General features: G+C 40.5%; 2 protein-coding genes across 2 annotated transcripts in view; both read right to left on the reverse strand.

Annotated features, from left to right (window-relative positions):
* The window catches only part of PTK2 (protein tyrosine kinase 2), a 211,110-nt gene that overhangs the window by 169,124 nt on the left and 24,731 nt on the right, over positions 1-17,255 (reverse strand). The window lies entirely within an intron of this gene.
* LOC147601862 (uncharacterized) overlaps positions 1-17,255 on the reverse strand; it is a 55,294-nt gene that overhangs the window by 7,277 nt on the left and 30,762 nt on the right. Inside the window, exon 2 of the mRNA XM_086741503.1 lies at positions 8,341-8,367. Coding sequence (XP_086597629.1) covers positions 8,341-8,367 — 27 coding nt within the window. The remainder of the gene's footprint in view (positions 1-8,340; positions 8,368-17,255) is intronic.

Consider the following 17,255-nt stretch of genomic DNA (forward strand, 5'->3'; position numbering starts at 1 on the left):
CAGCAGCAACCTCCACTCCTGAGAAGTGCAACAGCATTCGTTACACAGCTACTCCCCAAGGCCAAGAATTTCAGCTTCTGCTGTTTCTCTTAGAAACATGAGAAATGTCACATTTCCGTGACCTTGGTGGAGTCCAGACAAAATTCTGCTTTGGATCTAGATCAACTACGCCGCTTGAATAACCCTCATCAACGCCCCTTCGGCTTTTTCTACATTACCATGGCCAGCAAAAACGTACACCTGGGTGTACAGGGTGCAGTGAGCTTTCTTCACGTCATTGACAGGAGAGCACTTACAGAGTGCCTCAGCTGAAATGGAACTACCGGTTCTTAGACACCCATTGTGTTTCAACAGAATGAAAGAGAAAATTTAATGGCACAGAACCCACAAGTCACCATTTTCAGTCTGTATTCCTTCGACTCCAAAACAGGTAAACATCATCTCATCGCAAATAAGCATCCTGTTCTAAGCAAAACAATACCACAAGTTATTTATTTTTTTGACAGCATGCAGTACAGAGTTCCCATGCAGTACAGAGTTCCAAGTCCTCCTGCAATTCCTCTGATATTAATACTGGCAAAAACCCATGAAGTGCAATAGCTTCTGTCCTAAGTGTTTTTTTCCAAAAAAAAAAACCAACAAAAAAACCCCAAAGAATTTTCAGGGTTTTCTTCTCTTACATGTCGTCCAAAAGCTCTGTCAAAAGCTTGTCCTTTTTTCTTTTTTTTTTTTTTTTTTTTAAAAGAAGAATGGCAACTGTTAGCATGTTTGAAATAAAACATTGGATGATCGCCCTTTCCCTCCACCCCCAACTAGGCGAGATATAAATTACCTCTCAAATGGAAGAGTAACAAACCCCTTCCTGGAAAACCTGGCTGAGGGGTGTCAACAGGTGCCCGTACAACATGGAAGCTCAAGTTTCTTGTTCGTCATCCACACTGAGAGAACATATACAATCTTAGCATTTCTAAACCAATTTTATTCCTAGTATTGCTAGAAACTATCAAAAAGAACGGGGAAAATGTGCAGATGACTTAATTCAAACCTGAACTGCGTATCTGGAATCAGATATTTCAAGTTATAAGGAGTGGAGCAGCACCAGTTCTCACCCACACATTTTTCTGTCACCTGCAAAAAGAAGTTGAGCAATTTACCCTGTTACAATTCTGTTGCTTCTTTACAACACACAACCTTCAGTGGCAGTCACTGAAAGTATCTTGTTCTGATACAGAACAGAATTACTTACAAATTATCCTTGATCCCTTCAAAGTGCAAAATTCCTACTCTAAAGATGCCATTTGTAGTATTAATTTCTAAGTAAGCAGATAAAAATTTCCAAATTGTCTTAGAAGAGCAATGAATTAGAACAAAAAAGAAAAAAAATCTGACATACTATATATTCAAGTGACACAATTTGTGTGTGATGCACCCTTGACTACTGGAATTGTTCCACTTCAAGGTGACTGCATAGGCGTAAGCAGCGTGTATGTCCCCAAAGCCTTGGGAGCCAGAACTACCGACAAGAAACGATGAAGGAATGTGCTGAACTGCTGCTCTTTCAAGAGTTTAAACCAAACAAATCAACAGACTATTAACCCAGTTTGTTAACATTTATAGGAACCTTTGGGCATAGAACTTGAAGCACCTTCCACGTCATCAAGTTCTACTCCCTGCTCCCTCATGCAGTCTTCTCACAGCCCCATTAAGTGCTAAATATATCAAATTTCATCTTCTTTTAAGCATCAAAACAGACTAAAGCAGTTATTAGGGGTGTCACATCATTCCCAATACGCCCAATTTTTTTTATTTTAATCCTACTCTCAATACTCTATATATTGAAACTTTCATTCTGCTCCATCTCCTCCTTTTTCCTCTATGTGTATACAAAAACAGTCTGCAGCCAGGGCAAGTTTCTTAACTGTCAACCATTTTCCAGACTGTCATGGCAAATGGAGGAGGTTCCTGACAGCTGGAAGAAAGCAAATGCAACTCCTGCCTTCCAGAAGGGAAAGGAGGGAGGGTCTGGATAACTACAGGCTGGTTAGTTTTACCTCCAAGACGATGGAGCGAGCAACTCTGGAAGCCATTTCTAAATATAGGACGACAAGAAGGTGATTCAGAAGTGGTCAGCATGGATATACGAAGGTGAAATCACACCTGACCAACTTGATACACTTCTATGATTAAAGAACTAGCTTGGTGGACAAGGGGACATTGTTCCTCTTTACTTCAGCAAGGCTTTCAACGCTCTCTGCTATGGCAACATCCTAATAAAATTATGAAGTACAGACCAAATAAGTGGACACTGAGACGACCTGGAAACTGTCTGGACTGTTGGGCTCCAGGGGTTGTGATCAGCAGCCTGAAGTCCAGGTGAAGGCCAGCCTTTACAAATAGAAGATTAGTAGGAGCACCCATTTCTAAAGGAAAAAGAAGAAATTCTAAGTTATCTAAATTTTAGTGGGGTGTTTAGTATGTCTCATCATCTCAACGCTGCTACACAGGTCAGGCTCACCGATAAAAATTTTACCCTTTTCCTAACCAAACTGTGCTGTTGCTATTGACCTGTGTGAACAATGGCTATAAAATAGGAATGGGAGTGTGGGGAAGAAGGCAGTGTCAAAAGCGCAGCCAAAATAGCACTAAAAGTTTCACTAGAAAGGCTTGCAAATAGATTTAATGTCAAGATCTTAATTGTCATCTCCCCAAAGCGTTCAACGCAAAAAAAAAACCAAACCACAGATACCCAACAGCAGTAGCTCACAAAGGATAAATACATTGCTTTTCAAAGTATCAGCAGTATATAACAATCGAAAACTGCATTTTATGAGGTATAGATTATTAAAACTACTCAACAAAATTTTAAAATAGGAAGATTTAACACACTTCCTCAAAGTGAAATTTAAGTTCTGTCAGCAATAGTCTCATCCAGCAGTAACAGAAGTTGTGTGATATGGTATTTGGAAGTTTAAAAATAGCACTTTCCTCACTGATGGTGAAAGAATTAAAAATAAAAGGCATATTTGCATCAAAAGAAGAAAACTCTTCTCATCTTCTGAGCCATAAGGGGCATGCAGACAGCTATTCTAAGCTGATAGCACTAATTCATAAATTGAGGTTTTCAGTTCCATACTCTTCCATTTGTAAGAGTACCTCATAAATGAAGTAAAAAAATTAGAACCAAAACCATTACAAATATATGAAAATTAAGTTTACTGTTGCATAAAATCAGAATTCTTAATAAAATCTGCACAGATTCCTAGAAGAAAATAAATCCTGATTTTCAAAGGATTACTGAAAATACTACTTTCAGTGAAAAAGAGAGTGCAGGTTTTCCATCCCTTAAGCACCATGTCAGGCATTGTGACATGAGAGGAACCGTTTATAATCTCGGTGCAGCTTACATTTGGTTCTTAGTAAAATTGAAGTGACAAATCATAAAGCCACTATTTTGTACTTTTTTTTCTCCATTTTGACTACACAGTTGGTTATTTTTCCCCCCAAGCAGAGACATTAACATCAGTTCTCTGCTCACGTTACTGAGTTTATTCTCAGCCGCAGGAATTATCGCTGCATAATTTCTTACCCCCTGTAATACCTGTGACCATTTATTTCAAGAATTCTGCATATCCTCAATTCTGTCAGTTCTTGCTACTGCACCTTTGGCAACTCCTCAACTGATTTTTAATTCTCCATCTTTTAACAGTACAGAAAGTATCAAAGGATGGGTTTTTTTTTTTTAGTTTTAGTCTGAAAAGCTATGTTGCATTTCAAGTTGCTATATTTAAGTTTGTCACACGGGCAGGTGTAAGGTTTAGGATAAGGAAGATTTAATTACACGGCGCAGCATTAAACACCCCACCTCATATCCGGTGAGTAAGACAAAAGTAGCAACAGGTTGTGTTTGAGGTGGCGTGCTTCCGCAGACGGTGCCAGGAGATGAACCCAGTTTAATGACATCAATCACTCGCAGGCCGCATGTAAGAAGTGAGGCCATACACACTAACAAAAGACTAAATTTCGCCCCCAACACAAGAAGGACATGGACCAGTTGGAGAAGGTCCAGAGGAGGCCACGAAGATGATCAGAGGGCTGGAGCACCTCTCCTACGAGGACAGGCTGAGAGAGTTGGGGCTGTTCAGCCTGGAGAAGAGGAGGCTCCAGGGAGACCTCATAGTGGCCTTCCAGTACCTAAAGGGGGCCTACAGGAAAGAGGGGGAGAGACTGTTCAGCAGGGCCTGTTGCGATAGGACAAGGAGTAATGGTTTTAAAATAGAGGGGGGTAGATTCAGATTTGATATTAGGAAAAAAATTTTTACAATGAGGGTGGTAGAGCACTGGCACAGGTTGCCCAGAGAGGTGGTGGATGCCCCATCCCTGGAAACGTTCAAGGCCAGGTTGGATGGGGCTCTGGGCAACCTGATGTGGTTGGAGATGTCCCTGCTCCTTGCAGGGGGGTTGGACTGGATGACCTTTGAAGGTCCCTTCCAACCCAAACCATTCCATTCTATGATTCTATGAATGAGGACATGTTTTTCATTCAGAAAGAACAAACTTCTTCAGGTTGAACTGCAATTGTGTAACAACTTTTTTTTTGTCCTAAATGAGTACTTGGAACTAAAGATAGTTCCAAAAGTATTTTATATTTCAAGCTAATAATGACTACGTGCAGGTGGTTTACCTAAATTGTACGCTGTACCTCAAAAAAATGCACACACAAACATCAGACTTCAAATATACCGCATATCTGGAATTTAGCTACACAAATACTAATTTCCTATTAATTTTTTGATACCTTATACTAAGTGACAGCAAGATTTTGTTCGACTCACCAGATGTTCCCTGAAGGACAGAGTCATCAGGAATCAATATCTGTACCTAATACTCCATTCTGAGAGAACGTTTTGTTCCATTTTTCACCAAAACCCCAGTATATGCTCATTTCTTTTATTTCTCTTTATTCTCCTCTACCTATCTAGTGTAGGTCTTTGGTACAGCTTTTTGCTTTCTTACTATTTCTTGATTCTGGTAACGAATACTTATTTGCACTACGGGATCAAGAAAAAAGTTCCAAGTCTAAAGAAAATTCACCTACATCACACCGATGCTGCACCTGTTTTAAATTCAGATGGTGACAAAATCCAGGAGGGATTGTTTTTAATCCCAACAGTGCCCACAGACGAAGTTTAACTGCATTTACCAAAGGAAATCAGTCTTTTATTCCTCTCAGCATATGGTGAACGCACCCATGTTCCAAGATAGCTTCACGAATATACACAGTACTGTGTTCTCCATCTGGCTTCAAAATGATAATATTTTAGGAAGTTGCCATCTGAGCTCCTACTGGTTCACATTCCAAAAATTCTCTATGCTCGTATCCATGGCCTCAGTGACAAGGTAGTCAAAACTCACGTTACCCATAGACTTCAAAGCAGTGATATAGATTAATATGGGATCTCTCTCCTGAGTAACGACTTAACTAATGATCTAATCAACTAACGCATTCAACAGCGCGCAAACAATCCTTCTTCACAAGAAGATTTTGCTATGAAATCCAAGTAAAAAGACGGTGTTCTGGATGACCTTGGGATACCAGTGACTATATGAATTTTTGTGATACAACCTCAAACAAGACACTATGACAAAGATAATTCAAAGCACTCTCCTCCCTACTGCAAAGTCTTCAAGCACTGCAACCCCTCCCCACCGTATTACGACGCAAATTTAAAGTACTACAACAAGGTGGCCAAAATGTGAGCATTTCTAGTGACATCTGTTGTCCATTGCTAAAAGTGGCACCCAGAGAAAAAGTTATTCAAACCCTGAAATAAGAAAACGCCATTATTTATTGCAAATACAACTTCTGATGATTGAGATTTCCTGTCTAAATATAGAATCTCATTTTTATTCAAACACATCTTTTATCCCGGCTGTGACAGATTTCTACAGTTTTAATTTTTAATCCCCTCATCCAATGTGCTCACAACTCTTTTCGCATTGCTGTTACCGGCAGATTGAACAGGCAAATAAAGTCCATCATCATGGTCATTAATGGACACACTGGAATACCACAGGACAAGTCACACCTCTGCGGGATTCCATTTGACATACCCTTCTCTTTTGACAATATTTTAAGTATATTTTAAAAACAAGTTTCCTTAGTTCACTTGTCAGTGCATACTTTCAAATCCCTGCTATAGGCAAGCTGTGGTGTACAGCTTTTTCTAAGGCCTCTTGCCTTACCATGGAAAAAAGTTACCACTTCCAATTTCTGGACAAATTTTTGCCCTCTATCAGTTATTCAGTGACACAGCTAAAAAGTCAAATTAAGACACTCCCACACATGTACCCAAACTGAAAAGAATCATCTCATTGTGACTCAGATTCACAGTATCAAACATTTCAAGTCCCAAATGGAAACTCAGAAGAAGTTTCATCACCCATCTTTGTTCTAGAAGCTGCATGAAAAAAAAAAAAAAAACCTACAACACCCCTTATCTTCCCGTCAGCCTTACTAAAAATCAGGCATTTATTTTTCCAATATTCTCCACAAGTACTTGCCTTCCTGACAACCACTCTCATCACTCAAAATCATTTTAAAGACGCCTTCTTTAAAAGGGAAAAAAAAAAAAAAAGACACCAAAACCCAACTTTTTCCACATTTAGAGTTCTCCTCATTGCTTCAAGCAAACATAACTTTTTTCCAGAACAGCCACTCTGAAGTTCTTGTGGAAAGACTACAACATATCGGCTATCAAGCTTTTAATTGAAATTGCCATTTGATTCAAACGGGAAAGAGCAACGACCTCCGGAGCAGATCCACACTGACCAAGTACCATTACAGTTTAGATGCTCACTTGTAAAAAGGTATTTTGTGGACAGATATGAAGCACATCTCAGTACGAAGAAATAATAAAAAAAAAAAAGGATATATAACCAAAATCACCAACGCAGAGTAAGGACAAAAGGCAGCAGGCTTGATAACAAACATCTAAACCCCAACTTGCTCAACCAGGAGTCAAACCACACTACGGTTATGATTCTAGAGCTCACACAACAAAGGGTGACCAGAGGGACAAAATGCTGGGGAACAGAAGGAACAGAAGACAGCATCATTCTGAGCTCTACAGCACAACTTGAGCCCACAGCACAAGTGAATTTGTAAAGATTAATACTTAAAGATCAAATGTACCAATAAACAAAAAATTCTACTTTAAAAAAGTCAGGTCTTTCGGTTTGGTTTTGGTTTTTTGGTGGGGTTTTTTTAAGGGGGGGGGGGGTAGGTTTTTTGTGAGTTCATTTAATTTCTAGTTGGTTTTGATAGTTGTTTTGGGGGTTTTGTTTATTTAAGAAGGACATGGAGCAGTTGGAGAAGGTCCAGAGGAGGCCACAAAGATGATAAAAGGGCTGGAGCACCTCTCGTATGAGGACAGGCTGAGAGAGTTGGGGCTGTTCAGCCTGGAGAAGAGAAGGCTCCAGGGAGACCTGAGAGCCGTCTTCCAGTACCTCAAGGGGGCCTACAGGAAAGATGGGGAGAAGCTGTTCAGTAGGGCCTGCTGTGACAGGACAAGGAGTAATGGTTTTAAAATAGCGGGGGGTAGATTTAGATTGGAAATTAGGAAAAAATTTTTTACAATGCGAGTTATAGAACACTGTCCCAGGTTGCCCAGAAAGGTGGTGGAAGCCCCATCCCTGGAAACATTCCAGGCCAGGCTGGATGAGACTCTGAGCAACCTGATCTAGTCAGGGATGTCCCTGCTCCTTGCAGGGTTGTTGGACTAGATGACCTTTGAAGGTAACTTCCAACCCAAACCATTCTATGATTCTATGATTCGTTTTTAAACGCCACTGATCAGACACAGAGTCCACCAGAGCAGAGGGACGTTTCCAGCTCCAGCACAAGACATTCCCACAAGGGAACGTTTCTGCCACCTTCCTCGCTGGCACCTGGGCAGATGCCTTCCACGCACAAACCCCCACCCACGCCGTCCCCCTGATTCACCACCAATACTATCTGTGGCCGCTGCTAATGTGCTCTCCTGACAGCTGTTCCACACACTGTGCTGAGTCATTTTAAGCGTTAACTATACCACCCGCATATTTAACAACTGCACTTATTTCTATCTCAGTTACCTCCTCCCCTTGTCAAAATATCCCAGTTAAATACAAAAAATATCTGAACCTCAACAGGTTTTGACCTCAGATCCCCACGTGACTCAGGAGCATGACAGTGCCGACAAGAACCGATATTTTGATTATATAAAAGCATGACTATAGTGCAAGCAAGCCCTTAACAGCTGCCTGCTGTCACATCAAGAGATAAATGAAAAGTGAACTTACCTGCTGGCAAGGGAAGTCTTGAAATATCTGCAACAATGAAGAAATACATTTAGAAACAGAAGGAAAAATAGCTCTAAAATGGCACTGGCCTAATCATTTTTCTGCAAGGCTGTGCTTGTTTAATAAAGCACATTATCTCAAGCAATTTGCTAGCTGCCAGGCATGCCACATGCAAATCAAAAGCATCTGCCTTGTCTCACCTTCTTCGTTAACAAGATTGCCTTTTGCCCACCTAACTGAGGGACAAAGGTTGCACTGCTAGGCAATGAATGTAATTACCACAGCGGAACACGGGGCGCTACGCACAAATTAAGTGTTACATAGGGATTTCACCATTATCACCCACATCATTTCAGAGCTGAAAGTGTCAGGGTTAGGTTTTGCACATAAAGGACATCATTACATGTTTTCCTTACTCTTAAACCTTGAGAGAAAAGGTAGCCAAGCCTACAAATGGATCAGTATGAAACACAAGAAATACTATTAACAGAAAGGAGAGTGATTTTTTTGTCACTGAGGCAATGTGAGACATGGTTGCCGAACATTTTTATAGTAAATGCCAAGGCTGTCTTGAGCTGCAATCAGTTTTACAAGAACCACTGTCTCAGAATCTAAATAGACCATGTTAAAAAGTACACCCTAAAGAAAGAGGAGTATAAATGCATATATATTAAATTTTCCAAAATAGGTAATTATATAAACTGTAACTCATTATATTCCTTCCGCCTGCTTTTCATATATCTGCTTCTCATCTCATTACACATGATGGTAACTGGCACTTGAGGTGTCGAAAAGAGTTCAGAAGAGAAACTAGAACCCACGAAGAACTAGAACCAAGAAATGCTCCAAGTCTGTAAGGACGAGGACTGGGGACACACACGAAGGTGTTAACAAAAGCTGAAATAAATGCAACACCAGTATAGGGGGAACTAGTAAAACAAGTGAGAAAAACTGCACTAAACCTAAGAAAAAGGTCTGCACAGTTATTTAGTTAACAGGAGACAGCAATGTTGAGTAATAAAGTTGTATCGGGTACAAAATCCATGTGGAAAATGAACTTTAACCATAGGTGCAGCAACTGGAACAGATTCAGAGCTATCAGGGCAAACGGTCACTGCTTTGCTACCTATGAGAAGAAATAACAAGGCTTAATGAATTTATTAGCGCTGCTCTCACCAGCAGATTCCTAACATCATACTTGCTTTCATTTGCAATCTGTGTCTGTGGCTGCAAAACATGATAAAACTTGAACACCGAAGAGAATTATACCTGAAATTTAAAGGCAGCCTACTAAAAGTTTCAGGAGTGAACTGTAGTACGCTGAGGAGACAATCAAATGGCAACACACGAAGCTGAAATACAACATGAAAATTGCAATAGGACACCACAAAAAAACCAGAGAAAATATTGCCTGTGTTCTCATAGAACACATAAAGCTTAAAAAGATAATAAGGTACATCGAAAAGATGCTCATCATGCTCTCTGTTTCTGAGCAAAACCATCTTATGTAATAAGAAATGCCTTGAGACGGAGAAACCCAGAGAGGAAGAGGCTGCATAAACCGCAGGAAGGAAAAAACCCCCAAGTCGCCTCCTGCAACAGCTCCTGCGCGGAATCCAGATCAGCGCGTATGGAATGGAGCTTTACTCTGGCAGAGCAATACACAGCAGTGACAATGAATTCGGAAAGTTCAAGGAAGAGAACCGTTGCATCTTTTTGTCTGTTTATATGTGTTTGTTTCCATGCACTTTTTAAAATAAAGTCGCAAAAAGAATCCTGCTTGTCGCTGGGATATACAATACGAACAACCATAGCCACCCTAAATAAAACAACTAAAATTCCAGGTTAGAAAATTACAAGCTACATTACAACTTTCTTCTAATTCTTGATGTATTGGAAGTCTTTTATCACCGCATTTATCACTCTTGAAGTGAACTATTTGGTTAAGCACGCCTACACAACAGATTTCAGTAAAATAACAGTAGATATAACCACCAGAAAAATACATTCTCATATACACACAGGTAAGCACAAAAACATTCATTTACATGCCAGGGAGTTAGCCATGCAATTGCAAACACCTCCAGGGAAAGCCCTGCAGCTAAGACACGCACATATTTTTAACTTCAGAAACTCTTGATGGTATTCCAGTGTTTATCCTGACACCTGAGCCGCTGTTTCCGCTGTGATCCCTCCCCACGCAGGCACAAGCATTCACACCGATCCCATGACTGCACTGGGACCTAACCAGCGTTACCTGCAAGATCAGCACCGTTCCTGTATTTAAGTCAAACACTAATGATCTCTGACTTCCACGTTCCACCGCAAATGAGGTCCACGTGTGCTTTAACTGAAGAGATGCTGCACCTCTGGGACAAGTACACCGAGCAGCTTCCTGCCGGTACACATCCTTCACACCATTTATTGGAAGAGGCTGTTTCCTACAATTAATTGACACACACTCGGTTTAAAAACAAGTAGGGCAAAAGAAATGGAAGCCTGAAGGTCACATCCATCTACTCAAAAATGTATAAATGCACTTAGCAAGTTACTTGTATCATATTTTTCACAATTTTCATTGAGTTCAAGGCTAACGTATCTTAATTCTGGCAAACACCAGCCACTACAGAAATGTCAACTGGTAACAGCCTAAACGAAGCAAACACTGTCGCGATTCCAAAGACAAAAGTAACAATTCCACTTTTTTCTGTGTGTGTGTGTATTCAGACACCACAACAGCAAGTGAACGTTCACTACCTTCATGTATTTTTATCAGCTGCAGAGTCCCATCAGGAACTCTGATGATACATCTCACTCTTGGATTTACCCCGTCTCCCCAGCGCTCTCTGATCTTTCCTGGCTTGAACCTTCTTAGCTTTATTCTCCAAATATGGTTTTCATTTAACATCTAACACTGGAAAGAAGATGAGCAGATTCTGGCAACATTTAAAACTTCCCTTCACTGGGAAGTAAACCGAGACTTCACATTTAGGTAGCTCCTCCTTTCAGATCGTGTTTACAAACCTGCCTTCGCTGCCGTGCGAAGCCTCACCCTTTCTGAAGCACACTGTAGCATTCAGATCTCTGTGTAGGAGAAAGGCATTCAATGCTGAGATCGTTTAAAAAAGAAAAGTTAGGCTCCTAATACGATTTGTGGCTGGAAGGTGAGATGTGAGAGCATTTGGGGAGCTGTCCTGTTGGTGAGGATTCCCTCATACGATGGAGGTCTGGACAGACTTTTCTCCGACAGCTGAATGCATGTGAGTGCTGTCACACAAACCACATCTCCAGCTCTACAACATGAACAAATCTTACATTTCTTATCTGCTCCAAAGTAGTTCTTCAAAGTGAAATTAAAAATTAATCAGATTTCACGTGCTTCTACTCCTACTGAAACTTTCAAGGGATCAGTCCAGTCACGTTCTGCATTTATATTTTTACACGTCTTGCTGTGCTACTAGGTAGGGAACAAACTGGCAGTCTAAACAGTCAGAAAAACAATTTTTGGATCATATTCTTTACAAACTTTTACACGGCTTGTAAACGTAAACCAGTTCTGAAGGAAAACTGTTTTTATCCCAAATAGATATTGGGAGGGTGGAGCAGATGGCCTCAGGAGGTCCTTTCCAATCAAGGTTTCTGTAACACCACACACAGGCGACAACAACAGAACAGGAAAGAAGCTGTAACATTAGAGGTGCTACAAAATAAGAAAGCTCTTCAGCCAAAAAAAAAAAAAAAACCAAACCTTGCCAAGTAAACCAGTTACCTATATTAATTCACCAAGGAACAAAAAAAAAGAAAAAAAAAAAGAAAAAAAAAAGACTATATTTAAAGAGAGAATACTACCATTACTGCTATACCCATTGAGATGGTTTGGGGCAGTAGAGTCCTCAAAAAAGGCTTGTGGATCCTGCCACAAACAGTTTTCTTCTACGATTTATGGATGCCTTGAGTACCAGATATTTCTAACACTCTGTTTTTATGAAACTATGCATTTTGCATTGCAGAGTTTCCTCAATGTTTTCTTGGAAATGGAGCCGCAATTTAACATTGTCTTTCCAAGAGTAACATCTAATCATCGAAAACAGGAATATTTTGTGAGCTTCATGTTCCTACCTCAAGGTAAGATGAGAATATGGCTCCATGGACAACTACAGAGGCTGAGACTCTCAGCCCGTCTGCAGCACTGATCTCTTTCCAGAGCTGTGGTAAGCAGCACACCACAAGAAATTTAATCCTGTTCTCCTCCTGTAGCAGGAACTGGCTGACTCCAACCTAACAGTATTCCCTTGAAATTAATTCAGATATCCAGTTCATGAACCGATCTCTCATTCCAGTGAAGAGTAAAGGCTTGCAGCACACGAGGAACCACAGACCGCGGTCTCCAGGAAGCCAAGTAGCACATATAATCCGACAACAATCCTTCCAACTGAACGAGGAATATCACAGACTCAACATAAGATGCAATTTTCCTTTTTATCTACCAGTACCAAAATCTTTTAGGAATACACGCGTGTACTCAGCTTTTAGCCTTTGCATGACCAGTGCTGAAGGATGTTGTCTTAGAGGCTCGATTCAACAGCCTGGAACTCCCTCCCTACTGTTCTCTGTAGGCTAAGAAGAGAGCTGGATGTTCGTCTAGTCTTTAATGAAGTTGAAATCTCACCTTCTATGTAAAAATGTTTTTCTTTCTTTTAAGAGTGAGAAAAAAAAGTCACAAAACACAAGTCACTTTTCAAAAAAACTGCTTTGCAAAATTACAACATTTGTTGAGAATCTCAAGGATTTATCCATGATCATCCAACCTATCAAGCCAAGACCTTGGAGACACAGTGAACTCATTCTGACAGCACACTCGCCAAGGAAAAGCTGTTTAAAAGTTTTACAATACAATTAAAAGATTACATAAGCTACCAGTTAGATTGTTCCGTATGTGTACTTTTTCTCCTTCATCGTTAAAAGTGCATCCCCTCTTTCTAACCTACCTCTCATTTAGCAGCCTGCAGAGGTTGATGTTAACAGCCCTTTATTACATCATTTCCCATTAAGGCAATTTCAGGGCAATTTTCAAGAGCGACGCAATCAAATCTTTCCTTGTATTCGCTATGTAGAACGAGAAGCAGAAGTAGATCACTATAACGGCCCATTTTCCCAAGCCTTTGATCATCCTTACAAGTCTTTGAACGCTCAAACTATTTTTGCTTTTAGTAGCTTCTCCAATTTGTAGACACCAGCACCTGACACAGTATTTGTAAGTCAACCTTAACAGCACTAAAAATACCATTTGCTTAGAGTTTTTTCCCATCCTGATGTATTTATTGCATTTGCCTTAGGCACCGCAGCAGCTGAATATCCACCATTAACTGTCAGTTTTCATCGTTACCATGGGGAGAGATGGGGGATGATTATAAGACAGACATCTCCACGCTTTTTTTTTTGTTCTTTGGCCAGACCAGAAGAAATTCAGTGCAGAAAACCACACATCTTTTGTTTACAACTCTGTTTCATCAGGAATTCGCGTTGCACTGCAGTCCTTTATTATCTTTGCTTCAATCTTGGCTTCAACTGTGAATATCAGCAGGAATGGTTTAATGCTTTCATTTCCACCTGTTGAAAAGATTCACTAGCAAACAGCCCAAAATGAACCGCTACGAGACAGATCCTCCTTGGGAAACGTGCACAGCCTGTGTTATATTTTTGTGAAGTTCTGTTTAAGTCGTTATTTTTAATGCAAGCGGTTGCCTCTGAATCACAAAAGCATCACAAAATTAAGGTAAGGAAGAGTTTGGAGGACCAACTGAAGTACTGTACAGATTATTTTTTTTTCAGATTATATATTTGGTTGACAAAACATGTACTAGGCACACTTAGTGTGATCATCACTGTACCTGACATACCTCAAATAGCTTTAAACACACACAAGCATAATGTTATTACAGCGGTATAAGTGTCAGCTAAATTGTCCTGGACCTCAGGAACACGTTCAGTTTATATTTGCTTCCAAAACTGACAAAAAATTGACAAATCAGTGGCTAATTAACTGCTGCATTCTCCTCACTGCTCCCAGTCTTCTGTTTACACCTGCATTCTGCTTCCCACCCACTGTGATTTAAAAACAAAAGCCATGTTCAGTCTCCTTAGTTTATAACATCTACAGAAGTCTCTCAAGTTTCCAATCACCAGTTCCCCTCTTGCCCTGAGAGAAATTCCTCCTAAATCACGTGGCTTATGGTTGTTAAATACTAGGTTTTGGAAATGAAAAAAACAAAAACAAAAAAAAAACCCACCTCACTCAAATTCCGATTAAGATGCTGAGAATAATCCACATGTGTTTTCCTTCCTCTCAGCTGAACTCTGCCCTGAACTACTGGAAACTTTAAATTCATTTACAACACATACTACTGGTGGTCCAACCGCCAGCAGCTGAGTTTTAGAGCAGACATACTGAACAATAAAAGAATAAATGAAAGAGTTCTGGTGGAAGCTACATTCAAAGAGGTTAAGAGCAGCAAAAGAAATCGCTCAATCATTACTCAAGGCAAGTGGGATCAATCTCATTACCACAAATTCTGTAACTCACTGTGTATCTGAGCAGTTCTGACAAAGAATTTCTTCTCAATATCTACACAAGTACTACATACACCTTTTGCCTATGGGGAAGGGACGTATGGATAGAGGAGGGACTGGAGTAAGGTCCCCAATAATTGGTTTTATTCAGCATCACAAAACAGGTAAGTTGAAATCTTCAAGTCTGCAGGCGATATTAAGCTCTTATGGGTAGACAAAAGCCCTGACAATGGGAAAAAAAATCCCAAAAAGATCTCACAACACAAAGAAAGTTGCTAAAACACAGCAGATACACTTCAACATACACAGATGTGATGTAAAGCATCTAGGGGAAAAATATTCTGAGCAATACCTCCTCAGCCACTTCACACTTGCACTTTCTCCAGTTCCAATTGCAGGAGGAAGGCTGAGTCACTGTTTTCTCTGAAATCATCAGCTCAAAGTGCAGTAGCTGACCAAAAAAAAAAAAAAAAAGGCAATAAAACATTGTGCATCATTAGGAAGTGTACTGAAAACAAAGTACTTAAACATGTCACTGTACAGAACAACAGACCGTCTACATCTTTTGTTCAGTTCTGGTCTCTGCACCAGGGAGAACGCATGGTGCACTTCGAGAAGGCCTGCAGCAGGGCAGCTGTGGAAGCAGGTACCATCAGCAAGTTCAAAGGCAGTTGTCAGATCCACAGCAGGTTGACAAGGAAAGATGAGAAGGACTGGTCAGAGCGGTACCTGCTGACATCCCTGACGCAATGGGCGTGCCAAGGAAACACAGGGCCAGGCGTGCAAACTCTATTTAACCAACATCTGCTGCTGCCACCGAGGCTGGAGGATCACTAGTCTCACCCAGCAGTGCCTCTTGTGTTTTGAAACTCCTCGTCATGGCTCCGTGAGGACAGTCACGAGCTTTGGGTATGAGCGGTAAGAATACCTTCTCAACCAGAAGTGCTGTTTGAAGGATGTCGGCTACATTACAGGAATGTTCTTATCTTTGAATGGCTTATAGCAAAACGAGACATGTTTAACTCTGAACAAGCCCAGGAAACTTTAAATCCACTTCAGATGTTTAAGGAGGGACATCTGTGTGCTGGCAGTGGTTCAGATCTATCAGGAACATCTCCAGCACTGTGACCTGTGATCATGTAATCCTGACAGAAATCCTGTCACGTTTTATGAGCCTGACAATTCAGGCCCTCAGGCAAGCTCAAGGAAAGCTGGAGACATGCACTCCACCTACCCCCTCCTTTGTACTACAGAGTGCCACTTCTTCTAAGTGATAGGTTCAATGGAATTTTCTTCACTAAAACCATTGTCTTGACATTGCTTGCCATCCCTGAATTTCCCTTGTCATTTTCCATGACAGACTGGTGACATGCAGAACCCACATTCTCAAAAGGTAACAGGATTTTATTGCTCCCATGCTCAAATACAAACGAGCCCTGCATGCGCTCCAGGTCTGACAAACTCAGCAAGAGCACGCAGACGTCCGAGAACGTAAAACACATCTTTTCCCAGGTACAGAACTGAATATCAAGGACCCAACCAGGAACACGAGAGCATCAGGAGAAAGTACTTCAGGCAAAATACTAAAAAAGTAACTCAAAAGGAGCTACAGATCCCAGAACACAATGTAAGAGAAAACTTGTTTCCGGTGTGTTTTCTTTTTCTTGTTCTGAGGGTTTTTTTTCCAGGGAATTTGAGGGTTTTGTTTTGGATAACCAGTTAAGATTTAGAGTAACAGACGACCAATGTAACCAAAAACCACTCAAAGTTTGGTTTTGAATACTAAACCAGTATTTTGCAAGTTTTTTGGGTGTGGGTTATTTTTTTTAAAGAATTCTTAGAAAGTTGGGAGAGTCATTTCCCCTCGTGTTCCACCGCTGTAGAATTATGCCGTTTCCATGGCTGTGGCCCACACATGAATTCCATTGTTACAGCAGTCTTGCAGAAGCTAGAATTAAAGTTTTTTTCATTTGAAGTTACGGAACATTCGAGAATTCGAGACAAGTGAAAGAAAGCTGAAGGTAATCAATGCAGCCAGCATGGAGGGAGGGAGGAAAAAATTTAAAGGACAGCTTTCCAGTAAGGAACGCACACAAAGGAGTTTGTCACAAGTTTAACAGAAGATTAGCACCTTTGCATATGCATCGTACTTAAAAAAAAAAAAGGGTTACTAGTTAACACTTGTAAGCATGAAAAGACTAACTTAGTACCTAAAAAAATAAAAGTTTTTCTTGATCCCAACAGCAAGGCATTCAAAGCGAGCCTGACAGCAGCTGCAGAGGTTTTATTCTGTACAGAAATCTGCCCAATAAATGAGATGAAATCTGTTTTTAACAAGAACAGTG

Source organism: Chlamydotis macqueenii, chromosome 2 (assembly GCF_036417535.1).
Source record: "Chlamydotis macqueenii isolate bChlMac1 chromosome 2, bChlMac1.mat, whole genome shotgun sequence".
In the NCBI taxonomy this organism is placed as follows: domain Eukaryota; kingdom Metazoa; phylum Chordata; class Aves; order Otidiformes; family Otididae; genus Chlamydotis; species Chlamydotis macqueenii.